The sequence below is a fragment of the Entelurus aequoreus genome, linkage group LG03, assembly GCF_033978785.1.
Source record: "Entelurus aequoreus isolate RoL-2023_Sb linkage group LG03, RoL_Eaeq_v1.1, whole genome shotgun sequence".
NCBI classification, from domain to species: domain Eukaryota; kingdom Metazoa; phylum Chordata; class Actinopteri; order Syngnathiformes; family Syngnathidae; genus Entelurus; species Entelurus aequoreus.
In genome coordinates this window covers 93,277,781-93,305,656 of record NC_084733.1, presented here as the reverse complement: position 1 = coordinate 93,305,656, position 27,876 = coordinate 93,277,781, and the positions used below count along the sequence as shown (strand labels likewise).

Sequence of the window (27,876 nt, the reverse complement as noted above, 5' to 3'; positions counted from 1 at the left end):
TTCAAAGTCCTCATGTGTCCAGGGACATATTTACTGACTTTATAAACATAATATGAATTTTTTTAAAAAGGATTAAAAAAAATATCGATGTAATCATAGTAGTATCGACTAGATACGCTCTTGTACTTGGTATCATTACAGTGTAGATCCACCCATGGCATTTGTTTACATTGTGACGGCGGTGAGCTATTGTATCCTCCTACGGTGTGTAGTGAAGCATGTTTAGCTATTCCTCGTCCTCCAGTGATAATTTAACAAAATAAAACGTAGAAATTACCCCAAAAAATTACATTTTTAATACGTATAAGAATCTTTGTAATATCACGCCCCTCATCACAATGAAGACACGCCCCTCATCACAATGAAGACACGCCCCCTGGTCACGTCATCAATCGAAACCTGTACGTACTAAAAAGGACATTTAAATATCCGTAAGACATTGGACAGGTTTTGGTGGACACAAGTCATGTATTCACCAACTCGGACAGGATGTTTACCTTAGTCTACTGTTAGCATCACAACTGAAGGCAGTAAATTGTTGGCTTGCACAACTTCAACCCGAGGATTGCATTCTAATAAAGTCCAGACCTGCGTCCTTGTGAATGTGCGCCCTGTGTCGGTGTGAAAAGGTAACGTGATTGAACCCTCGTTAAAACTCGCAGTTTGCCAAGGAACACACAGTCTGTACTCTCAACCCTGGAAACACCCGCCATAGACCACCACTGTGCATAGTGCCACACACGCCATAGACCACCACTGTGCATAGTGCCACACCCTCCATAGACCACCACTGTGCATAGTGCCACACCCTCCATAGACCACCACTGTGCATAGTGCCACGGTGTAGTCAAAACCTGACACCTTTGTGGTCTCACAAAATCAGATCTGGAGTTTCTTTGAAAGCTTTTCCCAAGACTTTGTTTCGAGTCTCACTCCTTATACGTCTTACTATTTTGTTCTTATTTGACTTCTTGTTGTTTTGTTCTGCCCTAAAAGAAAGGTCCAGTGGTCTTTGACTTCTTGTTGTTTTGTTCTGCCCTAAAAGAAAGGTTCAGTGGTCTTTGACTTCTTGTTGTTTTGTTCCGCCTTAAAAGAAAGGTCCAGTGGTCTTTGACTTCTTGTTGTTTTGTTCCGCCTTAAAAGAAAGGTCCAGTGGTCTTTGACTTCTTGTTGTTTTGTTCCGCCTTAAAAGAAAGGTCCAGTGGTCTTTGACTTTTTCTTGTTTTGTTCCGCCTTAAAAGAAAGGTCCAGTGGTCTTTGACTTCTTGTTGTTTTGTTCTGCCTTAAAAGAAAGTTCCAGTGGTCTTTGACTTCTTGTTGTTTTGTTCTGCCTTAAAAGAAAGTTCCAGTGGTCTTTGACTTCTTGTTGTTTTTTCTGCCTTAAAAGAAAGTTCCAGTGGTCTTTGACTTCTTCTTGTTTTGTTCCGCCTTAAAAGAAAGGTCCAGTGGTCTTTGACTTCTTGTTGTTTTGTTCTGCCTTAAAAGAAAGTTCCAGTGGTCTTTGACTTCTTGTTGTTTTTTCTGCCTTAAAAGAAAGTTCCAGTGGTCTTTGACTTCTTGTTGTTTTTTCTGCCTTAAAAGAAAGGTCCAGTGGTCTTTGACTTCTTGTTGTTTTGTTCCGCCTTAAAAGAAAGGTCCAGTGGTCTTTGACTTCTTGTTGTTTTGTTCCGCCTTAAAAGAAAGGTCCAGTGGTCTTTGACTTCTTGTTGTTTTGTTCTGCCTTAAAAGAAAGGTCCAGTGGTCTTTGACTTCTTGTTGTTTTTTCTGCCTTAAAAGAAAGTTCCAGTGGTCTTTGACTTCTTGTTGTTTTTTCTGCCTTAAAAGAAAGGTCCAGTGGTCTTTGACTTCTTGTTGTTTTGTTCCGCCTTAAAAGAAAGGTCCAGTGGTCTTTGACTTCTTCTTGTTTTGTTCCGCCTTAAAAGAAAGGTCCAGTGGTCTTTGACTTCTTGTTGTTTTGTTCTGCCTTAAACGAAAGGTCCAGTGGTCTTTGACTTCTTCTTGTTTTGTTCTGCCTTAAAAGAAAGTTCCAGTGGTCTTTGACTTCTTGTTGTTTTGTTCTGCCTTAAAAGAAAGGTCCAGTTGTCTTTGAATTCTTCTTGTTTTGTTCCGCCTTAAAAGAAAGGTCCAGTGGTCTTTGACTTCTTGTTGTTTTGTTCCGCCTTAAAAGAAAGGTCCAGTGGTCTTTGACTTCTTGTTGTTTTGTTCTGCCTTAAAAGAAAGTTCCAGTGGTCTTTGACTTCTTGTTGTTTTTTCTGCCTTAAAAGAAAGTTCCAGTGGTCTTTTACTTCTTGTTGTTTTGTTCCGCCTTAAAAGAAAGTTCCAGTGGTCTTTGACTTCTTGTTGTTTTTTCTGCCTTAAAAGAAAGTTCCAGTGGTGTTTGACTTCTTCTTGTTTTGGTCCGCCTTAAAAGAAAGGTCCAGTGGTCTTTGACTTCTTCTTGTTTTGTTCCGCCTTAAAAGAAAGGTCCAGTGGTCTTTGATTTCTTCTTGTTTTGTTCCACCTTAAAAGAAAGGTCCAGTGGTCTTTGACTTCTTGTTGTTTTGTTCCGCCTTAAAAGAAAGGTCCAGTGGTCTTTGACTTCTTCTTGTTTTGTTCCGCCTTAAAAGAAAGGTCCAGTGGTCTTTGATTTCTTCTTGTTTTGTTCCGCCTTAAAAGAAAGGTCCAGTGGTCTTTGACTTCTTGTTGTTTTGTTCCGCCTTAAAAGAAAGGTCCAGTGGTCTTTGACTTCTTGTTGTTTTGTTCCGCCTTAAAAGAAAGGTCCAGTGGTCTTTGACTTCTTGTTGTTTTGTTCCGCCTTAAAAGAAGGGTCCAGTGGTCTTTGACTTCTTGTTGTTTTGTTCCGCCTTAAAAGAAGGGTCCAGTTGTCTTTGTACTGTACACGTGAGGTTCTGTAAGAACAGTTGACCGGGGACTTTCTACTACATTTCAAAATAAACCGGTCCTGTTTTGCCCTACAATTTAGGAAACGCTTGATTCTGAACACATTAATGCCTCTGCTTCATTATGGAGAATTTCTTTTTATGAATGCACTTAGCGTATTTTTCGGACTATAAGGCGCACTTAAAATCCTCTAATTTTCTCAAAAGTCGACAGTGCTATGATTGTTCATGTTTTACAGAGTATCACATTGTGTTGTGCAGTATAAACTCAAACCCGATTGGGGTGTTGACGTAGAAGCTAGCTTATCTCTTGCCGTAGCTAGCTTTTACGGCCACAAACCGTAGCACGCCGATGTGTTACTACGCTAGAAAAATAGTTCCTCAGTGTTCACTCTTACAATCACCATGTAGCTACAGTTTGGTTGTTATACATGTTACACAACGTAAATGAAGTATTGTTGACTGTTTTTCAATGCATTTTTAAAGTGATTTAGAGGCAGAATTGATTGCTCCCATTAGCTGCATTGCTAACCACCTACAACGAGATGATTATTATATTATTATAAATAAAAACCAAAAACATTTGTCTTACTGTTTCTCATAGAAGTTGTGAATGATAGGCAACATCCCCCAACTTCTCGGAGGGTGAGATAACTCATAAATAGCCCAAATAGCATGTTAGCATCGTTTAGCAAAAATATGCTTGACTAGCACTCCAACAAGTCGATAACATCAACAAAGCTCACCGTTGTGCATTCACGCACAGTATAAAACATGTGGTGGACAAAACGAGACAAAGTTAAGTTACGTCTTTCTGTGGCAGCGTCGAATAAAGTCGTACACGAGAATGACGTGGCGCATGTTGGGAGAGTGGCCGTGCCAGCAACCTGAGGGTTCCCGGTTCGATTCCCCAGCTTCTGCCAACCCCGTCACGTCCGTTGTGTCCTTGAGCAAGACACTTCACCCTTGCTCCTGATGGGTGGTGGTTAGGGCCTTGAATGGCAGCTCCCGCCATCAGTGTGTGAATGGGTGGGTGAAGGTAGAAATACTACCTACTCGGTGGCCTAGTGGTTAGAGTGTCCGCCCTGAGATGGGAGGTTGTGAGTAGAGATGTCCGATAAATGCTTTAAAATGTAATATCAGAAATTATCGGTATCGTTTTTTTTATTATCGGTATCGTTTTTTTTGTTGTTTTTTTTTGTTTTTTTTAATTAAATCAACATAAAAAACACAAGATACACTTACAATTAGTGCACCAACCCAAAAAACCTCCCTCCCCCATTCACACTCATTCACACAAAAGGGTTGTTTCTTTCTGTTATTAATATTCTGCTTCCTACATTATATATCAATATATATCAATACAGTCTGCAAGGGATACAGTCCGTAAGCACACATGATTGTGCGTGCTGCTGCTCCACTAATAGTACTAACCTTTAACACTTCATTTTACTAATTTTCATTCATTACTAGTTTCTATGTAACTGATTTTATATTGTTGTACTTTCTTTTTTATTCAAGAAAATGTTTTTAATTTATTTATCTTATTTTATTTTATTAATTTTAAAAAAAAGGACCTTATCTTCACCATACCTGGTTGTCCAAATTAGGCATAATAATGTGTTAATTCCACGACTGTATATATCAGTATCGGTATCGGTTGATATCGGTATCGGTAATTAAAGAGTTGGACAATATCGGAATATCGGATATCGGCAAAAAGCCATTATCGGACATCTCTAGTTGTGAGTTCAAACCCCAGGCCGAGTCATACCAAAGACTATAAAAATGGGACCCATTGGCACTCAGCATCAAGGGTTGGAATTGGGGGTTAAATCACCAAAAATGATTCCCGGGCGTGGCCACCGCTGCTGCCCACTGCCCCCCACTGCTCCCCTCACCTCCCAGGGGGTGAACAAGGGGATGGGTCAAATGCAGAGGACAAATTTCACCACACCTCGTGTGTGTGTGTGACAATCATTGGTACTTTCACTTTTAACTTAACTACACCTGACATCCACTGTAATGATACCAAGTCCAGGAGCGTATCTGGTCGATTATTGCCATTGCACAAGTACAACGAAACTATGTTTTCGGCACAAACCCGTTCAAGATGAGACAAACAAACAGTGTACAGGGTTACAGAACCGGAATGCTGATGGGTCGCCAAAGGCGCCCTGTAAAAGATAAGAAAAAGTTAAAATGCTGGGGAAGAAGATGAGTAAAAAAAATACAATCTAGACTGGGAAAAAACCTCCACGCAATGCACACATAAACACGTTACATTTAATCACGACAACTCGCAACACGACAACTCGCAACAGAGGGGCGGGGAGTTGGGGCCCTGGAGGTCGACTGCTGCTATGAAGCGCTGCCAGCCGTCCATCACCCCGAGGGGAAACAAGCGGTGGTGAAGGCGTGGGGTGGGGGAGGGAGAAATCGATATTTGATTGGATTTGATTTGATATATTTTTATTTGAAATATGCAAAAAAACCAGGACAAGCCCGATCCAATAGAGTGCTATAGTCTTAACAGCCAACATGAAAACAATGGAGAGTAAAAAACGGAACAAAATAAACAAAATGAGCAATGGACTTTCTTTGTTTGTTGTTTTTTTTACATATTTGAAAAGGAGTGAGAAGAAGATTACACTTACACTTTCTTACCGTCACAAAATCTTTTTTTGGGGGGCTGTATAAGCGCCACCCCCCTATGGGGAATTCACGTAAAAGATATGCCCGGAATCGCCTCCCCCACTTTTTTGGTTGTCTATTTTTAGAAAAGTCTGTTGGCTAGTTATGTAACTCGTAACCATCAGTAGAGAATTGAGTCAGTATTTCCGCGTACAAATATTCCAATTCACTCTTTTTTTTTTCCCTTGTGTGGATTTCAACCAACACATTTTTTTTTGTTCCTTACAGTTCCCCGAACACACCAGCACAAATGTGTTGCTGGTTGTACACAACAGCAGCGGCTCACCCACTAATCCTGGCACATGCAGGCTGGTGAAGCCCCCAAGCTGCTCTCCTCCTCTCTGAAGTCAGAACCGCTCTCTAAAGCCTTATTACCATTCATGACGGAGGTGGAACATGCGCTCATCTTTCATTTCCTGCGCTATTCTGGGCTGACCCGCACGTCCCTCCGCTTTTGTAACCTTTTAACGGTAGGATTCAAATCGGAGATTCCGTGACGTGAGGAAGTGAAACCTCGGCTTTGTCAGCCACTTGGATGTCTCAACGAGTGGTCCAGAGTTCGTAGAAAACGGCTACGGTTTAGGACCGATTGACCGGCGCCTTCTCAAACACACGTTGGATACATTGGCATTAAAGTGGAATTTATTTGGAACATCCCACAGGTGAACAGGCTAATTGGGAACAGGTGGGTGCCATGATTGGGTATAAAAGCAGCTTCCATGAAATGCTCAGTCGTTCACAAACAAGGACGGGGCGAGGGTCACCACTTTGTCAACAAATGCCTGAGCAAATTGTTGAACAGTTTAAGAACAACATTTCTCAACAAGGAATTTAGGGATTTCACCATCTACGCTCCGTAATATCGTCAAAAGGTTCAGAGAATCTGGAAAAAACATTGAACGCCCGTGACCTTGGATCCCTCAGGCGGTACTGTGTCAAAAAGCCACATCGGTGTGTAAAGGATATCACCACGTGGGCTCAGGAACACTTCAGAAAGCCACTGTCGGTAACTACAGTCGGTCGCTACATCTGTAAGTGCAAGTTAAAACTCTACTATGCAAAAGCCAAAGCCATTTATCAACAACACCCAGAAACGCTTCGCTGGGCCCCAGCTCATCTAAGATGGACTGATGCAAAGTGGGAAAGTGTTCTGTGGTTCTGACGAGTCCACGTTTCAAATTGTTTTTGGAAACTGTGGACATGGTGTCCTCCGGACCAAAGAGGAAAAGAACCATGGGGATTGTTCTAGGGTGAAAGTGTAAAAGGCAGCATGTGTGATGGTATGGGGGTGTATTAGTGGTCAAGACATGGGTAACTTACACATCTGTGAAGGCACCATTAATGCTGAAAGGTACATACAGCTTTTGGAGCAACATATGTTGTTATCATGGACGCCCCTGCTTATTTCAGCAAGACGATGCCAAGCCACATTCTGCCCGTGTTAGAACAGGCCATGTAACACAGTGGTAACAACATTAAAACATGCCCACAATGACTTCCTGTTTAATGCAGAGTTAGCTTCAAAATAAAGCATGGCAGTATAAACCTGAATTCTACCACAACAACAAACGAAATGCATCCTTTTATCCTAAGGTTTTATCCTAAGGTTTTAACCTAAGGTTTTAACCTAAGGTTGTATCCTAAGGTTGTATCCTAAGGTTCTATCCTTTGGTTGTATCCTAAGGTTGTATCCTAAGGTTTTATCCTAAGGTTTTTTCCTAATGTTGTATCCTAAGGTTGTATCCTAAGGTTTTAACCTAAGGTTGTATCCTAAGGTTGTATCCTAAGGTTGTATCCCAAGGTTGTATCCCAAGGTTGTATCCTAAGGTTGTATCCTAAGGTTTTATCCTAAGGTTGTATCCTAAGGTTTTATCCTAAGGTTTTTTCCTAATGTTGTATCCTAAGGTTGTATCCTAAGGTTTTAACCTAAGGTTGTATCCTAAGGTTGTATCCTAAGGTTGTATCCTAAGGTTTTATCCCAAGGTTGTATCCTAAGGTTGTATCCTAAGGTTTTATCCTAAGGTTGTATCCTAAGGTTTTATCCTAAGGTTGTATCCTAAGGTTGTATCCTAAGATTTTATCCTAAGGTTGTATCCTAAGGTTGTATCCTAAGGTTTTGACCTAAGGTTTTATCCTAAGGTTGTATCCTTAGGTTGTATCCTAAGGTTTTATCCTAAGGTTGTATCCTAAGATTTTATCCTAAGGTTGTATCCTAAAGTTGTATCCTAAGGTTGTATCCTAAGATTGTATCCTAAGGTTGTATCCTAAGGTTGTATCGTAAGGTTGTATCCTAAGGTGTTATCCTAAGGTTGTATCCTAAGGTTGTATCCTAAAGTTGTATCCTAAGGTTGTATCCTAAGATTGTATCCTAAGGTTGTATCCTAAGGTTGTATCCTAAAGTTGTATCCTAAGGTTGTATCCTAAGGTTCTATCCTAAGGTTGTATCCTAAGGTTGTATCCTAAGGTTGTTGTGTTTGTGTTGTTCGTCCTCCAGTGAACAGAGCATCTGCCAGGCCCGGGCCGCAGTCATGGTGTACGACGACGCCAACAAGAAGTGGGTTCCTGCAGGAGGTTCCACCGGCTTCAGCAGAGTCCACATCTACCACCACACAGGAAGCAACGCCTTCCGTGTAGTCGGGCGCAAGATCCAAGATCATCAGGTGGGTGGATCCTTTTTAAACTGAGCAGGACCATGGTACTGGGGGCCACCTCAACTGGGGGCCACCTCAACTGGGGGCCACCTCAACTGGGGGCCACCTCAACACAGAGCCCTTACCCCTGGAGCTTCGGGTTCCTGGAACCTGTAGAGCTTCCTGTAGAGGGGTGTGGTTTGTGTTCCATGTTGATACAAATCAGGCTGATGACGTCGGGAGGAGTGGTTCACTACATGTCTACACTCATGCAGGGCTGGAGTTTAACCACGGTAACCATGGCAACTTTAACGTAATTGTTCCGTCCAAAAAATGTCTACAAATGAATACTTAACGTCAATCGGTATGACCAACATGAAGACGGCCATTTTTGTTAGCGTGAGTCGAAGGTTAACTGACAACGAGACCAGACTGGCTCTCAGTCTCTGTTCTAATTCACTCCAAAGGTGTTCTATTGGGTTCATGTCAGGACTCTGTGCAGGCCAGTCAAGTGCATCCACACCAGACTCTGTCATCCATGTCTTTATGGACCTTGTCATGTTGGAAGATAAATGCTTATATATATATAATATAATTATATACAGCATATTAGTTTGTGTTTGTAATATGATAAGTTATAGCTGCATTTTATACGACTATATAAATCAATTATAAGAAAATACATATTGAAGCTGTCATTTTATTTCACTATCTTGTTGTTTTAATTGGAATTAATTATCAAGGTGATTAATGAGAGCTTAATGAGAGCATGTGTATATATATATATATATATATATATATATATATATATATATATATATATATATATATATATATATATATATATATATATGTATATATATATATATATATGTATATATATGTGTATGTTTTTTTCCTGACCTAACGTATATTCCGCTCTACCCCGGTATTGAGAACTGTATAACGGATAAACCACAGAAACCTTGACTATATATATTTATATATATATATATATATATATATATATATATATATATATATATATATATATATATATATATATATATATATATATATATATATATATATATATATATACTGTATATATATATATATACATATATATACATATATACTGTATATATATATATATATATATATATACTGTATATATATATATATATGTATATATATATATATATGTATATATATATGTATATATATATATATATATATATATATATATATATATATATATGTATATATATATGTATATATATGTATATATATATATATATATATATGTATATATATATATATATATATATATATATATATATGTATATATATATATATGTATATATATATATATATATATATATATATATATATATATATATATATATATATATATATATATATATATATATATAAATATATATATATCCATCCATCCATCTACCGCTTATTCCCTTCAGGGTTTTATATATATATATATATATATATATATATATATATATATATATATATATATATATATATATATATATATATATATATATATATATATATATATATATATATATATATATATTTATACTGTATATATATATTTATACTGTATATATATATATATATATATATATATATATTTATACTGTATATATATATATATATATTTATACTGTATATATATATATATATATATTTATACTGTATATATATATATATATATATATATATATATATATATATATATCCATCCATCTACCGCTTATTCCCTTCAGGGTTTTATATATATATATATATATATATATATATATATATATATATATATATATATATATATATATATATATATATATATATATATATATATATATATATATATGATCGCTAACCAAGCAAATTATTGTAACATATTTAATGGATTCCATTTTTATTTTTTATTTTTTTGTGTTTTTCTAAATGACTTGTTGTCTATTTTCACAATTATGGAAGTCAGTTCTGCTGTGTTTAGGGAAATATGAAAGCATTACGTAATCCACTGTTTCTCCTCCGCTTACAGCTTTGGGCGACTGGGACACACACACACACACACACACACACACACACACACACACACACACGCACATGCACACGCACTAGTGTATTTACAACATTAATAATATATACATACTATGCATATATAAAAAAAGCTTTTTGTGAAAAATGAGTTAGAATTTCACCAGAAAAAGGTCACAATTTCACGAGAAAAACTTAGAATTTTGGCAGTATTATAATAAAAGTCGTCATTTTACTCAACGCAAGTACAAATTTTTACAAGAAAAACTGAACATTTGTGCAATATTATGATAAAAGTTGGAATTTTACTCAATAACAGTCGCAATTTTACAAGAAAAGCTTAACATTTGGGCAATTTTATGAAAAGAGTCGTCATTTTACTCGACAAAAGTCACAATTTTATAAGAAAACTTTTTAAATGTTGGCAATATTATAATAACAATCTGAATTTTACTTGGCAAAATGATGACAAAAGTCATAATTTTACTCAAAAAAAGTCACTATTTTACCAGAACAACAAAAAAAATGTGGCAATATTGTGATAAAGGTCAGAATTTTATATGACAAATGTCGCCATTTTGCATTAAAAAGTAATAATTTTACACAAAAAAGTCATAATTTTACGAGAAAATATTGCAATTTTACAGAAACAGAAAGAATATGAGAAATTGTTCCCAATTTTACAAGAAAAAAAGTCGACACATTGTGAGAAAAAGACTGTTTTTTTTGTTTTGTTAGTACCGTATTTTTCGGAGTATAAGTCGCACCTGCCGAAAATGCATAATAAAAAAAGAAAAAAACATATATAAGTCGCACTGGAGCCCGGCCAAACTATGAAAAAAACTGCGACTTATAGTCCGAAAAATACGGTAATTGTTTGTTAATCTTCATTATTTACTTCAATTTATTACAGTATGTCTCTATGTATACATATTTATTTTATTTTTTTGGTTCATTTTGGCGCATTTCAATTTCTTACACACACTTGTTATTTCATATGTTGACCAGACGGGGGAGCACTTTTAAAAGCGACACACAGTCAATTTGAAAAACCCCTCCTTTTTGGGACCACCCTCATTTTGATAGATGTCACCAAATGAGACATGGATTCGTTGGTATCACGGTGCTACACTAGTATCGGTGTACCGTACCACCCTAGATTACATTAATTGTTTTTGTCACCTATAACACAAAGCTTACATATAACTTACAATGTTTGGCTTTTAGCATCTTTTAACGTGCAAAGAGCATCAAAGTGTCCGCCACATCTTTCCATTGGACTAAATGCGGTCCTGGCTGGAAAAAGTTTGCACGCCCCCCTGCTGTGCGTGATGCTGGTTCTATTTATCAAATATTGTGGATGGCCCTTGCCTCACCCACCTACATTTTCAAAGAAACCCCAAAAAATGTGGGCGCTCTATACCTTTTTCTCTGCAGTCCTGACCGAGTTGTCCTTTTGGCTGACAAAGTGGACCTTGTCAGCATTTCCATGGCAGCTGATGTCTGGCTGCACATGAACTTGCTGCGCACGCACTCGCCCGCCAAGTCCTCGCTGCACATGCATGGCACCACTGGGGACGATGGGCGATACGTGTATAGCACATGTGTCCAACTCAAGGCCCGGGGGCCTTCAGTTTGTTTTATTTGGCCCTGGAAAGTGTTATGTTTACAGGAGGGAGTTGTGACGGCACAGAACCACAATGGGGCAATATTGCTCTATGTATTTAATATATATATATATATATATATATATATATATATATATATATATATATATATATATATATATATATATATATATATATATATATATATATATATATATATATATATATATATATATAAACAATATAATATACTAAATAAAGAACAATATATTTAATTAAACTTGGCACCACTGGGGACGATGGGCGATACGTGTATAGCACATGTGTCCAACTCAAGGCCCCGTGTGTTTTATTTGGCCCTGGAAAGTGTTATGTTTACAGGAGGGAGTTGTGACGGCACAGAACCACAATGGGGAAATATTGCTCGATGTATTTATTATATATATATATATATAAACAATATAATATACTAAATAAAGAACAATATATTTAATTAAACAACAAAGAAATGGAGTGTGACAAAACCCAAAGGGTTCGAGCCCTCGCCGTAACAAAAAGCCTGGAAATAATATGTATGAATAAAGTGTGTCAATCCATCCACCTTCTTAATGTTAGTACTGAGAATGATTCGCCGCTACTTACCAGACCCATGTCTGCTATATATAAACTCTTACCTTCTTTCATGCCTCACCAGGTGGTGATCAACTGTGCCATTCCCAAAGGACTGAAGTACAACCAGGCCACGCAGACCTTCCACCAATGGCGGGATGCCCGGCAGGTTTATGGGCTGAACTTTGGCAGCAAGGAGGATGCCAACGTGTTTGCCAGCGCCATGATGCACGCCCTGGAGGTGCTCAACTCCCAGGAAACTGGTGAGTTCTCAAACATGCTCGCTTCTGTGCGCTGACAAGTTTCTAGTCTGATGGTGTGTGGTCAAGCTGATCCAATGATTGTGTGGTATTTTTATATGTATATATGTGTATATACCTGTATTTGTCAATCTGTGTATGTGTGTGTGTATATATGTATATGTGTATATGTATATGTGTGTATATATGTATATGTGTGTATATATGTATGTGTGTATATGTATATGTGTGTATACATGTATGTGTGTATATATGTATATGTGTGTATACATGTATGTGTGTATATATGTATATGTGTGTATACATGTATGTGTATATATGTATATGTGTGTATATATGTATGTGTGTATATATGTATATGTGTGTATACATGTATGTGTGTATATATGTATATGTGTGTATATATGTATATGTGTGTATACATGTATGTGTGTATATATGTATATGTGTGTATATATGTATGTGTGTATATATGTATATGTGTGTATACATGTATGTGTATATATGTATGTGTGTATACATGTATGTGTGTATATATGTATATGTGTGTATATATGTATGTGTGTATATATGTATATGTGTGTATATATGTATGTGTGTATATGTATGTGTGTATATATGTATATGTGTGTATATATATGTGTGTATATATGTATATGTGTGTATACATGTATGTGTGTATATGTATGTGTGTGTATATATGTATATGTGTGTATACATGTATGTGTGTATATGTATGTGTGTATATATGTATATTTGTGCATACATGTATGTGTGTATATGTATATGTGCGTATATATTTATGTGTGTGTATATATGTATGTGTGTATATATGTATATGTGTGTATACATGTATGTGTATATATGTATATGTGTGTATACATGTATGTGTGTATATATGTATATGTGTGTATATATGTATGTGTGTATATATGTATATGTGTGTATACATGTATGTGTGTATATATGTATATGTGTGTATATATGTATGTGTGTATATATGTATATGTGTGTATATATGTATGTGTGTATACATGTATGTGTGTATATATGTATATGAGTGTATATATGTATGTGTGTATATATGTATATGTGTGCATACATGTATGTGTATATATGTATATGTGTGCATACATGTATGTGTATATATGTATATGTGTGTATATATGTATGTGTGTATACATGTATGTGTGTATATATGTATATGTGTGTATATATGTATATGTGTGTATACATGTATGTGTGTATATGTATGTGTGTATATATGTATATGAGTGTATATATGTATGTGTGTATATATGTATATGTGTGCATACATGTATGTGTATATATGTATATGTGTATATATATGTATGTGTGTATATGTATGTGTGTATATATGTATATGTGTGCATACATGTATGTGTGTATATGTATATGTGTGTATATGTATATGTGTGTATATATGTATGTGTGTGTATATATGTATGTGTGTATATGTATGTGTGTATATATGTATATGTATGTGTGTATATATGTATGTGTGTATATATGTAGATGTGTGTATATATGTATGTGTGTATGTATATGTGCGTATATAGACTTAGACTTCCTTTTATTGTCATTGAAATGTGAACTTTACAGTACAGATAAGAAGGTTGCATTAGCTGGTTGTAGTGCAGGATAAAAGAGCAATAAGGTGCAGATATAAATAAATAGATTACTGTACAGATGAATATATTGTACGTTTATGGATGTATGTTATATTGTCTTTTTATTCCAGCCAGTTAATCCATTTTTGGGGGGGGATTGAGGGGATTATTATGATGCGTTCAAGAGTCTTACAGCCTGAGGGAAGAAGCTGTTACGGAACCGGGAGGTTCTGCTACGGAGATACTGTATATGTGTATGTATATGTATGTGTGCACGTATATGTGTGTATGTATATATATATATATATATATATATATATATATATATATATATATATATATATATATATATATATATATATATATATATATATATATATATATATATATATATATATATATATATATATATATATATATATATATGTGTGTCTATGTATGTGTGTGTAAATGTGTCTATGTATGTGTGTATATGTAAAAATGTGTTTATGTATGTGTGTATATGTGTCTATGTATGTGTGTGTATATGTATGTATGTGTATGTGTGTATAGGTGTAAATGTGTGTATATACATGCACTAGCGTTCAAAAGTTTGGGGTCACATGTAAATGTCCTTATTTTTGAAGGAAAAGCACTGTACTTTTCAATGAAGATAACTTTAAACTAGTCTTAACTTTAAAGAAATACACTCTATACATTGCTAATGTGCTAAATGACTATTCTAGCTGCAAATGTCTGGTTGTTGGTGCAATATCTACATAGGTGTATAGAGGCCCATTTCCAGCAACTATCACTCCAGTGTTCTAATGGTACAATGTGTTTGCTCATTGGCTCAGAAGACTAATTGATGATTAGAAAACCCTTGTGCAATCATGTTCACACATCTGAAAACACTTTAGCTCGTTACAGAAGCTACAAAACTGACCTTCTTTTGAGCAGATTGAGTTTCTGGAGCATCACATTTGCGGGGTCAATTAAACGCTCAAAATGGCCAGAAAAAGAGAACTTTCATCTGAAACTTGACAGTCTATTCTTGTTCTTAGAAATGAAGGCTATTCCACAACATTGTTTGGGTGACCCCAAACTTTTGAACGGTAGTGTATATGTACTGTATATAAATGTCTATGTATGTGTGTGTATATGTATATACGTGTTTATGTATGTGTTTACATGTGTAAATGTGTCTATGTGTGTATATGTATAAATGTGTCTATGTATGTGTGTGTATATGTATATATGTGTTAATATGTGTGTGTGTATGTATGTGTACATATGTGCCTATACTGTATATGTATATGTATATATGTGTGTAGAAATCTGTATGTGTGCACATATATGTATGTATGTGTGTATTTATATATGTGTCATTATGTATGTGTGTGTATATGTATATGTGTATATATATATATATATATATATATATATATATATATATATATATATATATATATATATATATATACTGTATATATATATATATACAGTATATATATATATATATATTTGTGTGTATATATATATATATATATATATATATATATATATATATATATATATATATATATATATATAGTACAGGCCAAAGGTTTGGACACACCTTCTCCTCATTCAATGTGTTTTCTTTATTGTCATGACTATTTACATTGTAGATAGTCACATCAAAACTAGGAATGAACACATGTGGAGTTATGTACTTCACAAAAAAAATAACGGAAAACATGTTTTATATTCTAGTGTCTTCAAAATAGCCACCCTTTGTTCTGATTGCTGCTTTGCACACTCTTGGCATTCTCTCCATGAGCTTCGGGTTCAATGAAAACTATTGAACACAAAACATTACGGCAATTAGCGGAAGAAAAAAAAAAAATCCATAAATCAGCGGCACCGTTCTTTAGAAGCAGCATGTAGAGTTGAGGCTTACAGTCCGGAATTTAGGCTAAATCCTTCACGTGGTCTTGGCAAACGGAATAAAACGCTCCGCTCTGTTGACTCTCACAGCTGGCGACAGACTTGGCAGAAGAATCTCTCCTTCTCCGTGTCGACGTGACGACTTGCTAACCGGGCTCTTATTTTGTCTCTCTGGCAACAAAACTCCACCGAGCGCTTAGAAACAGCTTCCTGCTTTTAGTCTTTATCCTTACGACGAAAACAGTTTAAACATTTTTAGAGTTGGTGACGGCACATATATCACAATACACCCCTCCCCCCCCCTCCCCCTCCCCCTCCCTCCTATCTGGCGGAGTTGTAGTTTCTTCTCTGGAGCATACAGTGAAGTCTCTGGCATCACCAGCATTGCACCACAAGTCCTCATGCAGACTGGAAGACCATTCCGGTGACTGAAGACAGCCCTAGAAAGAGCAGAGATTTAGGACAACACCATTTTTTATTTTTTATTCCGCCTAAACCGACTGTCCCCCCGAAGGACAAGTTCTGGGAAGCATCCAGGAAAATGCCGGCCGTGGCGAGACTTCCCGCATTCTCCCAGGAGCGTCAAAAGATCAGCCGCGCTCAAATCTTTCTCAGAAGTGAGTAAACGAGGACTCGACGGGACCGTCGGCTGGTAAATACACCGTGACCGCGTACCGTGTCGGTTTCATGTGCATGTTGAAGCTGAGGGGGACAGGATGCTGAAACGGATAGGAAGTCTGCCTTGAGTCGAGTACCCGCGCTCTTTTACTACGCTGTTGTGACACCTGGCTTGCTGAAATAAGCAGGGGCGTCCATGACGACGACACATGTTGCTCCAAAAGCTGTATGTACCTTTTCAGCATTAATGGTGCCTTCACAGGTGTGTAAGTTACCCATGTCTTGACCACTAATACACCCCCATACCATCACACATGCTGCCTTTTACACTTTCACCCTAGAACAGTCCGGATGGTTCTTTTCCTCTTTGGACCACAGTTTCAAAAAACACTTTGAAATGTGGACTTGTCAGACCACAAAACACTTTTCTGTTTCCGGGTGTTGTTGATAAATGGCTGTGGCTTTGCATAGTAGAGTTTTCACTTGCACTTACAGATGTAGCAACCAACTGTAGTTACTCATATTTTAGCCTCAATGTCTGGACTACAGGCAGGCCGGTCTAGTACCCGCACTCTTTTACTATGAAGCCACGCTGTTGTAACACCTGGCTTGGCGTCGTCTTGCTGAAATAAGCAGGGGTGGTCCATGACGACACATGTTGCTCCAAAAGCTGTATGTACCTTTTCAGCATTAATGGTGCCTTCACAGGTGTGTAAGTTACCCATGTCTTGACCACTAATACACCCCCATACCATCACACATGCTGCCTTTTACACTTTCACCCTAGAACAGTCCCCATGGTTCTTTTCCCTCTTTGGTCCACGGTTTCCAAAACCAATTTGGACTCGTCAGACTACAGAACAATTTTCCACTTTTCCACAACACCCAGCGAAGCGTTTCTGGGTGTTGTTGATCAATATCTTTGGCTTTGCATAGTAGAGTTTTAACTCGCACTTGCAGACGTAGCGACCGACTGTAGTTACTGACGGTGGGTTTTCTGAAGTGTTCCGGAGACCATGTGGAGATATCCTTTACACACTGATGTGGCTTTTTGATATTATGTTCAAGGTGCGTAACATCATGGCTCACGGGCAGTGATTTCCCCAGATTCTCCGAACCTTTTGATGATATTACGGAGCGTAGATGGTGGAATCCCTCAATTGAACAATTCAATTGTGTTTTGATGAAATAAAAGCAATATTGTGCTTATTTGACCATATTAGAAGTATTTCAGATGTAATTGTGTATGTACAGTATGTACAGTATGTACAGTATGTACAGTATGTACAGTACGACCATGGTTCCGTTGCCCCACTGAACTTAAAGGCCTACTGAAATGATTTTTTTTTAATTTAAACGGGGATAGCAGATCCATTCTATGTGTCATACTTGATCATTTCGTGATATTGCCATATTTTTGCTGAAAGGATTTAGTAGAGAAAATCGACGATAAAGTTAGCAACTTTTGCTTGCTGATTAAAAAAAAAAAAGCCTTGCCTGTAGCGGAAGTAGCGTGACGTCACAGGAGCTAGTATTCCTCACAATTCCCCGTTGTTTACAATGGAGCGAGAGAGATTCGGACCGAGAAAGTGACGATTACCCCATTAATTTGAGCGAGGATGAAAGATTCGTAGATGAGGAACGTGAGAGTGAAGGACTAGAGTGCAGTGCAGGACGTATCTTTTTTCGCTCTGACCGTAACTTAGGTACAAGCTGGCTCATTGGATTCCACACTCTCTCCTTTTTCTATTGTAGATCACAGATTTGTATTTTAAACCACCTGGGATACTATATCATCTTGAAAATGAGAGTCCAGAACGCGAAATGGACATTTAAAGTGACTTTTATCTCCTCGACAATACATCGGTGACACACTTAGCTACTGAGCTAACGTGATAGCACATCGGGCTTAACTGCATATAGAAACAAAAGAAATAAACCCCTGACTGGAAGGATAGACAGAAGACCAACAATACTATTAAACCATGTACATGTAACTACACGGTTAATAGATCTCAGCCTGGTAAGGCTTAACAATGCTGTTGCTAACGACGCTAAGGCTAATTTAGCAACTTAGCAACCGGACCTCACAGAACTATGTACGCTCTCCTTTTTCTATTGTGGATCACGGATTTGTATTTTAAACCACCTGGGATACTATATCCTCTTGAAAATGAGAGTCGAGAACGCGAAATGGACATTTAAAGTGACTTTTATCTCCACGACAATACATCGGTGACACACTTAGCTACTGAGCTAACGTGATAGCATCGTTCTCAAATGAAGATAGAAACAAAATAAATAAACCCCTGACTGGAAGGATAGACAGAAGAGCAACAATACTATTAAACCATGTACATGTAACTACACGGTTAAAAATTCTCAGCCTGGTAAGGCTTAACAATGCTGTTGCTAACGACACTAAGGCTAATTTAGCAACTTAGCAACCGGACCTCACAGAACTATGTACTCTTCTCCTTTTTCTATTGTGGATCACTGATTTGTATTTTAAACCACCTGGGATACTATATCCTCTTGAAAATGGGAGTCGAGCATGCGAAATGGACATTTAAAGTGACTTATCTCCAAGACAATACATCGGTGACACACTTAGCTACTGAGCTAACGTGCTAGCATCGTTCTCAAATGAAGATAGAAACAAAATAAATAAACCCCTGACCGGAAGGATAGACAGAAGAGCAAAAATACTATTAAACCATGTACATGTAACTACGCGGTTAATAGATCTCAGCCTGGTAAGGCTTAACAATGCTGTTGCTAACGACACTAAGGCTAATTTAGCAACTTAGCAACCAGACCTCACAGAACTATGTACTCTTCTCCTTTTTCTATTGTGGATCACAGATTTGTATTTTAAACCACCTGGGATACTATATCCTCTTGAAAATGAGAGTCGAGAACGTGAAATGGACATTTAAAGTGACTTTTATCTCCACGACAATACATCGGTGAAGCACTTAGCTACTGAGCTAACGTGCTAGCATCGTTCTCAAATGAAGATAGAAACAAAATAAATAAACCCCTGACTGGAAGGATAGACAGAAGATCAACAATACTATAAAACCATGTACATGTAACTACACGGTTAAAAATTCTCAGCCTGGTAAGGCTTAACAATGCTGTTGCTAACGACGCTAAGGCTAATTTAGCAACTTAGCAAGTGGACCTCACAGAACTATGATAAAACATTAGCGCTCCACCTACGCCAGCCAGCCCTCATCTTCCCATCAACAGGCCTTTAAACCTAACTTCTAACATCCAAACATGAACCTTCCATTAGACGGGCGGCACACCCACCAGTTGCCTGGCAGATCTGCTGCTCCTAGTCCTAGTCCGTGTTTACAAGTGGTGTCATTGTGACACGTTAGTCCCACTCTACTTTTAGTATCATGGTCATCACCATGCTCACATCATGCAGACATTCCCAGCAGGCGGTGGTATGGCATGCCATCCACATAGGAGGGCTTAGTGACATGATAGTGGAGGTGTCCATTTAGCTATCTGTCACACTTCTAGACACCCGGGCTCCCAGGAGCCCCAAAATAACATCCCAGATTATAGTATAGGGCGAGTAGTAGGTGGAAATGTTGTATTCATACTCAAATAGTCGAGTTCTTCATTAACTTAAAACAATGCAAAAGAACTGTGATAAAAATAATAATTAAAATAGTAATAAGAAATCATTGAAATACCAAATTATATGAAACATTTACTAAATCCATGCCGGCATGGAGCATGTTGGGCAGCGCGCACACACCGAGTACTTACAAGCAGACACGGTTGTGGGACTTTGAAAAATGTCCGGTTCATTTCAATGGGACATTTCATTGAAATGTAGGAATTCCGGGAAAAGAGGGAATATTTTTTTCTGAAAATGGAAAAAAAAAAATAAGAATGAGCTAAAATGGTATTACGGATTTCCTGGGATTTCGTGAAAAACGGGAATTTTTCCAGTTCAAAAAACAACTTTGTTTTTTTGTCCTGATTAAGAGGAATGTTTTGAAGGTGGAATGGTTGAAGTGGTTTGAAAAATGTGGGGAAAGTAGTCGACAGAAAAAGGGTGAAAAAGGGGTTTGAAAAAAACGGCAATTCTGGGAATTCCTGGAATTATTTTTCGACTTGGAAAAATGATACTTTGAATGTGCAGGAGTGGAATGTTTTGGAGGTGGAATGCTTTGAATAGGTTGAAAAATGTGGGAATTGTACAACTTGGAAAAATTTCCCATTCATTTCAATGGGAATTTCATTGAAATTTAGGAATTCCGGGAAAAGAGGGAATATTTTTTCTGAAAATGAACAAAAAAATATGAATGAGCTAAAATGGTATTACGGATCTCCTGGGATTTCGTGAAAAACGGGAATTTTTCCAGTTCAAAAAACAACTTTGTTGGGTTGAAAATGTGGGAAAAGTAGTCGACAGAAAAAGGGTGAAAAAGGGGTTTGAAAAAAACGGCAATTCTGGGAATTCCTGGAATTTTTTTTCAAGTTGTAAAAATGATAGTTTGACAGTTATGTTACAGGTAACATAAGTCCGTGGTCCAGCTGTCCCAGTGTAAATAAACCTCCGTGGGAGAAACTCGGTTAACTTTGACATGGTGAGGACGTGTGGAATTTACTTCTGTGTGTTCTACACGTCTCCTTGGAAGTGGACTCATGTTCTGTGTTCACCAGGCTCAGTTACCTTGGAAGTGGACTCATGTTCTGTGTTCACCAGGATCACTTACCTTGGAAGTGGACTCATGTTCTGTGTTCACCAGGATCACTTACCTTGGAAGTGGACTCATGTTCTGTGTTCACCAGGATCACTTACCTTGGAAGTGGACTCATGTTCTGTGTTCACCAGGATCACTTACCTTGGAAGTGGACTCATGTTCTGTGTTCACCAGGCTCAGTAACCTTGGAAGTGGACTCATGTTCTGTGTTCACCAGGCTCACTTACCTTGGAAGTGGACTCATGTTCTGTGTTCACCAGGATCACTTACCTTGGAAGTGGACTCATGTTCTGTGTTCACCAGGCTCAGTTACCTTGGAAGTGGACTCATGTTCTGTGTTCACCAGGCTCACTTACCTTGGAAGTGGACTCATGTTCTGTGTTCACCAGGCTCAGTTACCTTGGAAGTGGACTCATGTTCTGTGTTCACCAGGATCACTTACCTTGGAAGTGGACTCATGTTCTGTGTTCACCAGGCTCACTTACCTTGGAAGTGGACTCATGTTCTGTGTTCACCAGGATCACTTACCTTGGAAGTGGACTCATGTTCTGTGTTCACCAGGCTCAGTTACCTTGGAAGTGGACTCATGTTCTGTGTTCACCAGGCTCAGTTACCTTGGAAGTGGACTCATGTTCTGTGTTCACCAGGCTCAGTTACCACCAGACCAGGTTCCATCCAGGGTTGAATACTAACAAACTCTAGTGTTATACACACAGGGTTGAATACTAACTGGTACATGGTAGGATGGTACATGGTAGGATGGTACATGGTAGGATGGTACATGGTAGGATGGTATATGGTACATGGTAGGATGGTACATGGTACATGGTAGGATGGTACATGGTAGGATGGTATATGGTACATGGTAGGATGGTACATGGTACATGGTAGGATAGTATATGGTACATGGTAGGATGGTACATGGTAGGATGGTATATGGTACATGGTAGGATGGTACATGGTAGGATGGTACATGGTACATGGTAGGATGGTATATGGTACATGGTAGGATAGTATATGGTACACGGTAGGATGGTACATGGTAGGATGGTATATGGTACATGGTAGGATGGTACATGGTAGGATGGTACATGGTAGGATGGTGTATGGTACATGGTAGGATGGTACATGGTAGGATGGTATATGGTACATGGTAGGATGGTACATGGTACATGGTAGGATGGTACATGGTACATGGAAGGATGAAACATGGTACATGGTAGGATGGTACATGGTACATGGCAGGATAGTATATGGTACATGGTAGGATGGTACATGGTACATGGCAGGATAGTATATGGTACATGGTAGGATGGTACATGGTACATGGTAGGATGGTACATGGTACATGGTAAGATGGTACATGGTAGGATGGTACATGGTAGGATGGTACATGGTAGGATGGTATCTTAGGATAAAACCTTAGGATACAACCTTAGGATAAAACCTTAGGATAAAACTTTAGGCTACAACCTTAGGATAAAACCTTAGGATACAACCTTAGGATAAAACCTTAGGCTACAACCTTAGGATAAAACCTTAGGATAAAACCTTAGGATAAAACTTTAGGCTACAACCTTAGGATACAACCTTAGGATAAAAGGATGCATTTTGTTTGTTGTTGTGGTAGAATTCAGGTTTATACTGCCATGCTTTTATTTTGAAGCTAACTTTGCACTAAACAGGAAGTCATTGTGAGCATGTTTTAATGTTGTTACCACTGTGTTACATGGCCTGTTCTAACACGGGCAGAATGTGGCTTGCCATCGTCTTGCTGAAATAAGCAGGGGCGTCCATGATGACAACATATGTTGCTCCAAAAGCTGTATGTACTTTTCAGCATTAATGGTGCCTTCACAGATGTGTAAGTTACCCATGTCTTGACCACTAATACACCCCCATACCATCACACATGCTGCCTTTTACACTTTCACCCTAGAATAGTCCGGATGGTTCTTTTCCTCTTTGGTCCGGAAAACACCACATCCACAGTTTCCCAAAAAAATTTGAAATGTGGACTCGTCAGACCACAGAACACTTTTCCACTTTGCATCAGTCCATCTTGGATGAGCTCGGGCCCGGCGAAGCGTTTCTGGGTGTTGTTGATAAATAGCTTTGGCTTTGCATAGTAGAGTTTTAACTTGCACTTACAGATGTAGCGACTAACTGTAGTTACTGACAGTGGTGTTCTGAAGAGTTCCTGAGCCCACGTGGTGATATCCTTTACACACCGATGTGGCTTTTTGATGCAGTACCGCCTGAGGGATCCAAATGTCACGGGCGTTCAATGTTGGTTTTCGGCCTTGCCGCTTTCGTGCAGCGAAACAAACCATGGGCAGAATGTAAATAAAGTGTCCTGTCGGTGTGTTTCCACCAACAGGTCCTACATTGCCGAGGCAGGCCCCCCATGTTCAGAATGGTCCCACGGCCGAGGAAATGGACGTTCAAAAAAGGTAACCGTCGACATTCTTTCCTTTTCCTTCCCTAACCCGAATGTTTGTCATTTCCACCAAGAAGACAGGAAGTTCATGATTACCTTTTTTGGGGATGTTGCATAGCCCCCACTAGGGTTGTATGGTATACCGCTACTAGTATAGTACCGCGATACTAATGAAGACAATAATGACATTTTTTCTGGGCCCTTTTATTTAGAAAAGTATGGAAATACATTTTGGTAGCGGTACCACCATATTGGTATGGTGACAAGACGAGTCCCCACATTGTCAGAAATGCATGTCAGGTGTGTCAAATAGTCCTTCAAGTGGATGATGTCATCCAGTGGTCAACCACACCACATGATCATCAACACATATTGAACCTGGGTTCATTAGTAGTGTACTTATCTCATCGTCGTGATGACCGAGGCTTGATGTGGTATGAGATGTGTGCATACCTAAATGACTGCAAGACTATGACGTGTCTCACTAGTCATGCATTCTTCAGGCTTGAGTCAACACTTTGACTCGTTTTTGCGAGATGTTCGGCCAGGAAGTAGAAAGTATGTTGCTCTCAATGTGCTCATTGTGTCCTTTTTCTTTCTGTTTCTTAACAAGTACACACACATTTTTTTTATTTCTTACCTTCTTGAGACCTCTGAAAAATGCCTCCCTCTTCAGGACCAGCCTTTCTAGATATATAAAGAAGTGTATTTACAACATTAATAATATATACATACTATGCACATATAAAAAAAGCTTGTTGTGAAAAATGAGTTGGAATTTCACAAGAAAAAGGTCACAATTTCACAAGAAAAACTTATAATTTTGGCAGTGTTGTAATAAAAGTCGTCATTTTGCTCAGCGCAAGTCGAAATGTTACGAGAAAAACTGAACATTTGCGCAATATTGTGATAAAAGTTGGAATTTTATTAAATGACAGTCGCAATTTCACAAGAAAAAGCTTAATATTTTGGCAATTTTTATGAAAAGAGTCGTCGTTTTACTCGACAAAAGTCACAATTTTTTCCGAAAACTTTAAAATGTTGGCAATATTATAATAACAATCTGAATTTTACTTGGCAAAATGATGACAAAAGTCATAATTTTTACTCAAAAATTTTCACAATTTTACTCAAAAAATTTCACAATTTTACAAGAACAACAAAAAAAAATGGCAATATTGTGATAAAAGTCAGAATTTTATACGACAAATGTCACCGTTTTGCATTAAAAAGTAATAATTTTACATGAAAAAGTAATAATTTTACGAGAAATTATTGCAATATTACAGAAACACAAAAAATATGACAAATTGTTCCCAATTTTATAAGAAAAAAATCGACACATTTTGGAAAAAAAGACTGCTTTTAGTTCATTATTTATTTTTATTTTTTATTTTTATTTAGAATAGAAAGTACTTTATTGATCCCTGGGGGAAATTCAGCACCACAGTTCACTCACAATAGACAATAAACACTTAGGTATTTTTTTACATGTGAATAATATAAATACAGTCTATTATACAGCATTATTCACATGTGAATAATATAAATACAGTCTATTATACAGCATTATTCACATGTAAATAATATAAATACAGTCAATTATACAGCATTATTCACATGTGAATAATATAAATACAGTCTTTTATACAGCATTATTCACATGTGAATAATATAAATACAGTCTATAATACAGCATTATTCACATGTGAATGACATAAATACAGTCTATTATACAGCATTATTCACATGTGAATAATATAAATACAGTCTATTATACAGCATTATTCACATGTGAATAACATAAATACAGTCTATTATACAGCATTATTCACATGTGAATAATATAAATGCAGTTTATTATACAGCATTATTCACATGTGAATAATATAAATACAGTCTATTATACAGCATTATTCACATGTGAATAATATAAATACAGTCTATTATACAGCATTATTCACATGTGAATAATATAAATACAGTCTATTATACAGCATTATTCACATGTGAATAATATAAATACAGTCTATTATACAGCATTATTCACATGTGAATAACATAAATACAGTCTATTATACAGCATTATTCACATGTGAATAACATAAATACAGTCTATTATACAACATTATTCACATGTGAATAATATAAATACAGTCTATTATACAGCATTATTCACATGTGAATAATATAAATACAGTCTATTATACAACATTATTCACATGTGAATAATATAAATACAGTCTATTATACAGCATTATTCACATGTAAATAATATAAATACAGTCTATTATACAGCATTATTCACATGTGAATAATATAAATACAGTCTACTATACAGCATTATTCACAAGTGAATAATATAAATACAGTCTATTATACAGCATTATTCACATGTGAATAATATAAATACAGTCTTTTATACAGCATTATTCACATGTGAATAATATAAATACAGTCTATAATACAGCATTATTCACATGTGAATAACATAAATACAGTCTATTATACAGCATTATTCACGTGTGAATAATATAAATACAGTCTATTATACAGAATTATTCACATGTGTGTGTGTGTGTGTGTGTGTGTGTGTGTGTGTGTGTGTGTGTGTGTGTGTGCGTGCGTGTGTGTTAGTGTGTGTGTGTGTGTGTGTGTGTGTGTGTGTGTGTGTGTGTGTGTGTGTGTGTGTGTGTGTGTGTGTGTGTGTGTGTGTGTGTGTGTGCATTAATGAATGGCTGACAGTGGAAAGATGGAGCCACATGCATCGGGGTGCTACCCTCGGATTAAAAAGACATGAGGCGTAAATAATAGACGTAGCTATAAATAGCAGCGCAGCACGTGGGTGTGTGTCGGAGACGCGCTGAGGAAATGTGTTGAATGAAGAGAAGAAGAAGAAGAAAGCAGTCAACACACACACACTGCTTTAACTCCAAGGTGTTTGCTTTGGGCTCTGGCAACATGTGGAGGATGGTGTAGTTGGGCCACACACCACCTCATAGTGTTGATACACCACTGGAACATGTCCATATGGACCATCTGCACTCATGTCCAATCAGCTGTGAGCCACCCAGACCAGCTGGTCCACGGACTGTGCCAGACTTCAGTGTCTCAGAAGGTACTCGTCAGACCACGGAACGCTTTTCCACTTTGCATCAGTCCATCTTGGATGAGCTCGGGCCCAGCGAAGCCGGCGGCGCTTCCGGGTGTTGTTGATCAATAGCTGTGGCTTTGCATAGTAGAGTTTTAACTTGCACTTGCAGACGTAGCGACCAACTGTAGTTACTGACAGTGGTTTTTCCGAAGTGTTCCTGAGCCCATGTGGTGATATCCTTTACACACCGATGTGGCTTTTGGATATTACGTTCAAGGTGCGTAATATCATGGCTTACGTGCAGTGATTTCTACAGATTGTCTGAACCTTTTTGATGATATTACGGAGCGTAGATGGTGGAATCCCTCAATTCCTTGTTGAGAAATGTTGTTCTTCAACAATTTGCTCAAGCAAGAGTAAAATAAATCCGTGGATTTGACCACTGTTTTTTTTTTTTTTACAGAAAAAAACTGGCAGCTTAGTCACCAGACTTGTACTGTCAAATATGTGGTGTTATTTTATTATTGTTACTGTAAATATAAATACTGTACGGCTGTTTAGTTTTTATTTTGGCAACTCAGCTGCCAGTTTTTGTTACCATAACAAAATGTGATACCATAAAATCATCAACAGTGGATTTTTTTTTTTTTAATTCTTGTAATAAAAAATTAAAAAATTTACAGTAAAAAAACCCAAACATTGGTACTTTTTATTTATTTATTTTTTT

The 27,876-nt window shown here is 37.3% G+C and overlaps 1 protein-coding gene across 4 annotated transcripts in view; it reads left to right on the top strand.

The window, feature by feature from the left end:
• Nucleotides 1-27,876, top strand: part of enah (ENAH actin regulator) — a 99,995-nt gene that overhangs the window by 50,448 nt on the left and 21,671 nt on the right. For all 4 annotated transcript variants that reach the window (XM_062043269.1, XM_062043268.1, XM_062043267.1 and 1 more), the window contains exons 2-4: nucleotides 8,068-8,233; nucleotides 12,551-12,728; nucleotides 23,996-24,068. In XM_062043269.1, the coding sequence (XP_061899253.1) occupies nucleotides 8,068-8,233; nucleotides 12,551-12,728; nucleotides 23,996-24,068 (417 nt within the window). The remainder of the gene's footprint in view (nucleotides 1-8,067; nucleotides 8,234-12,550; nucleotides 12,729-23,995; nucleotides 24,069-27,876) is intronic.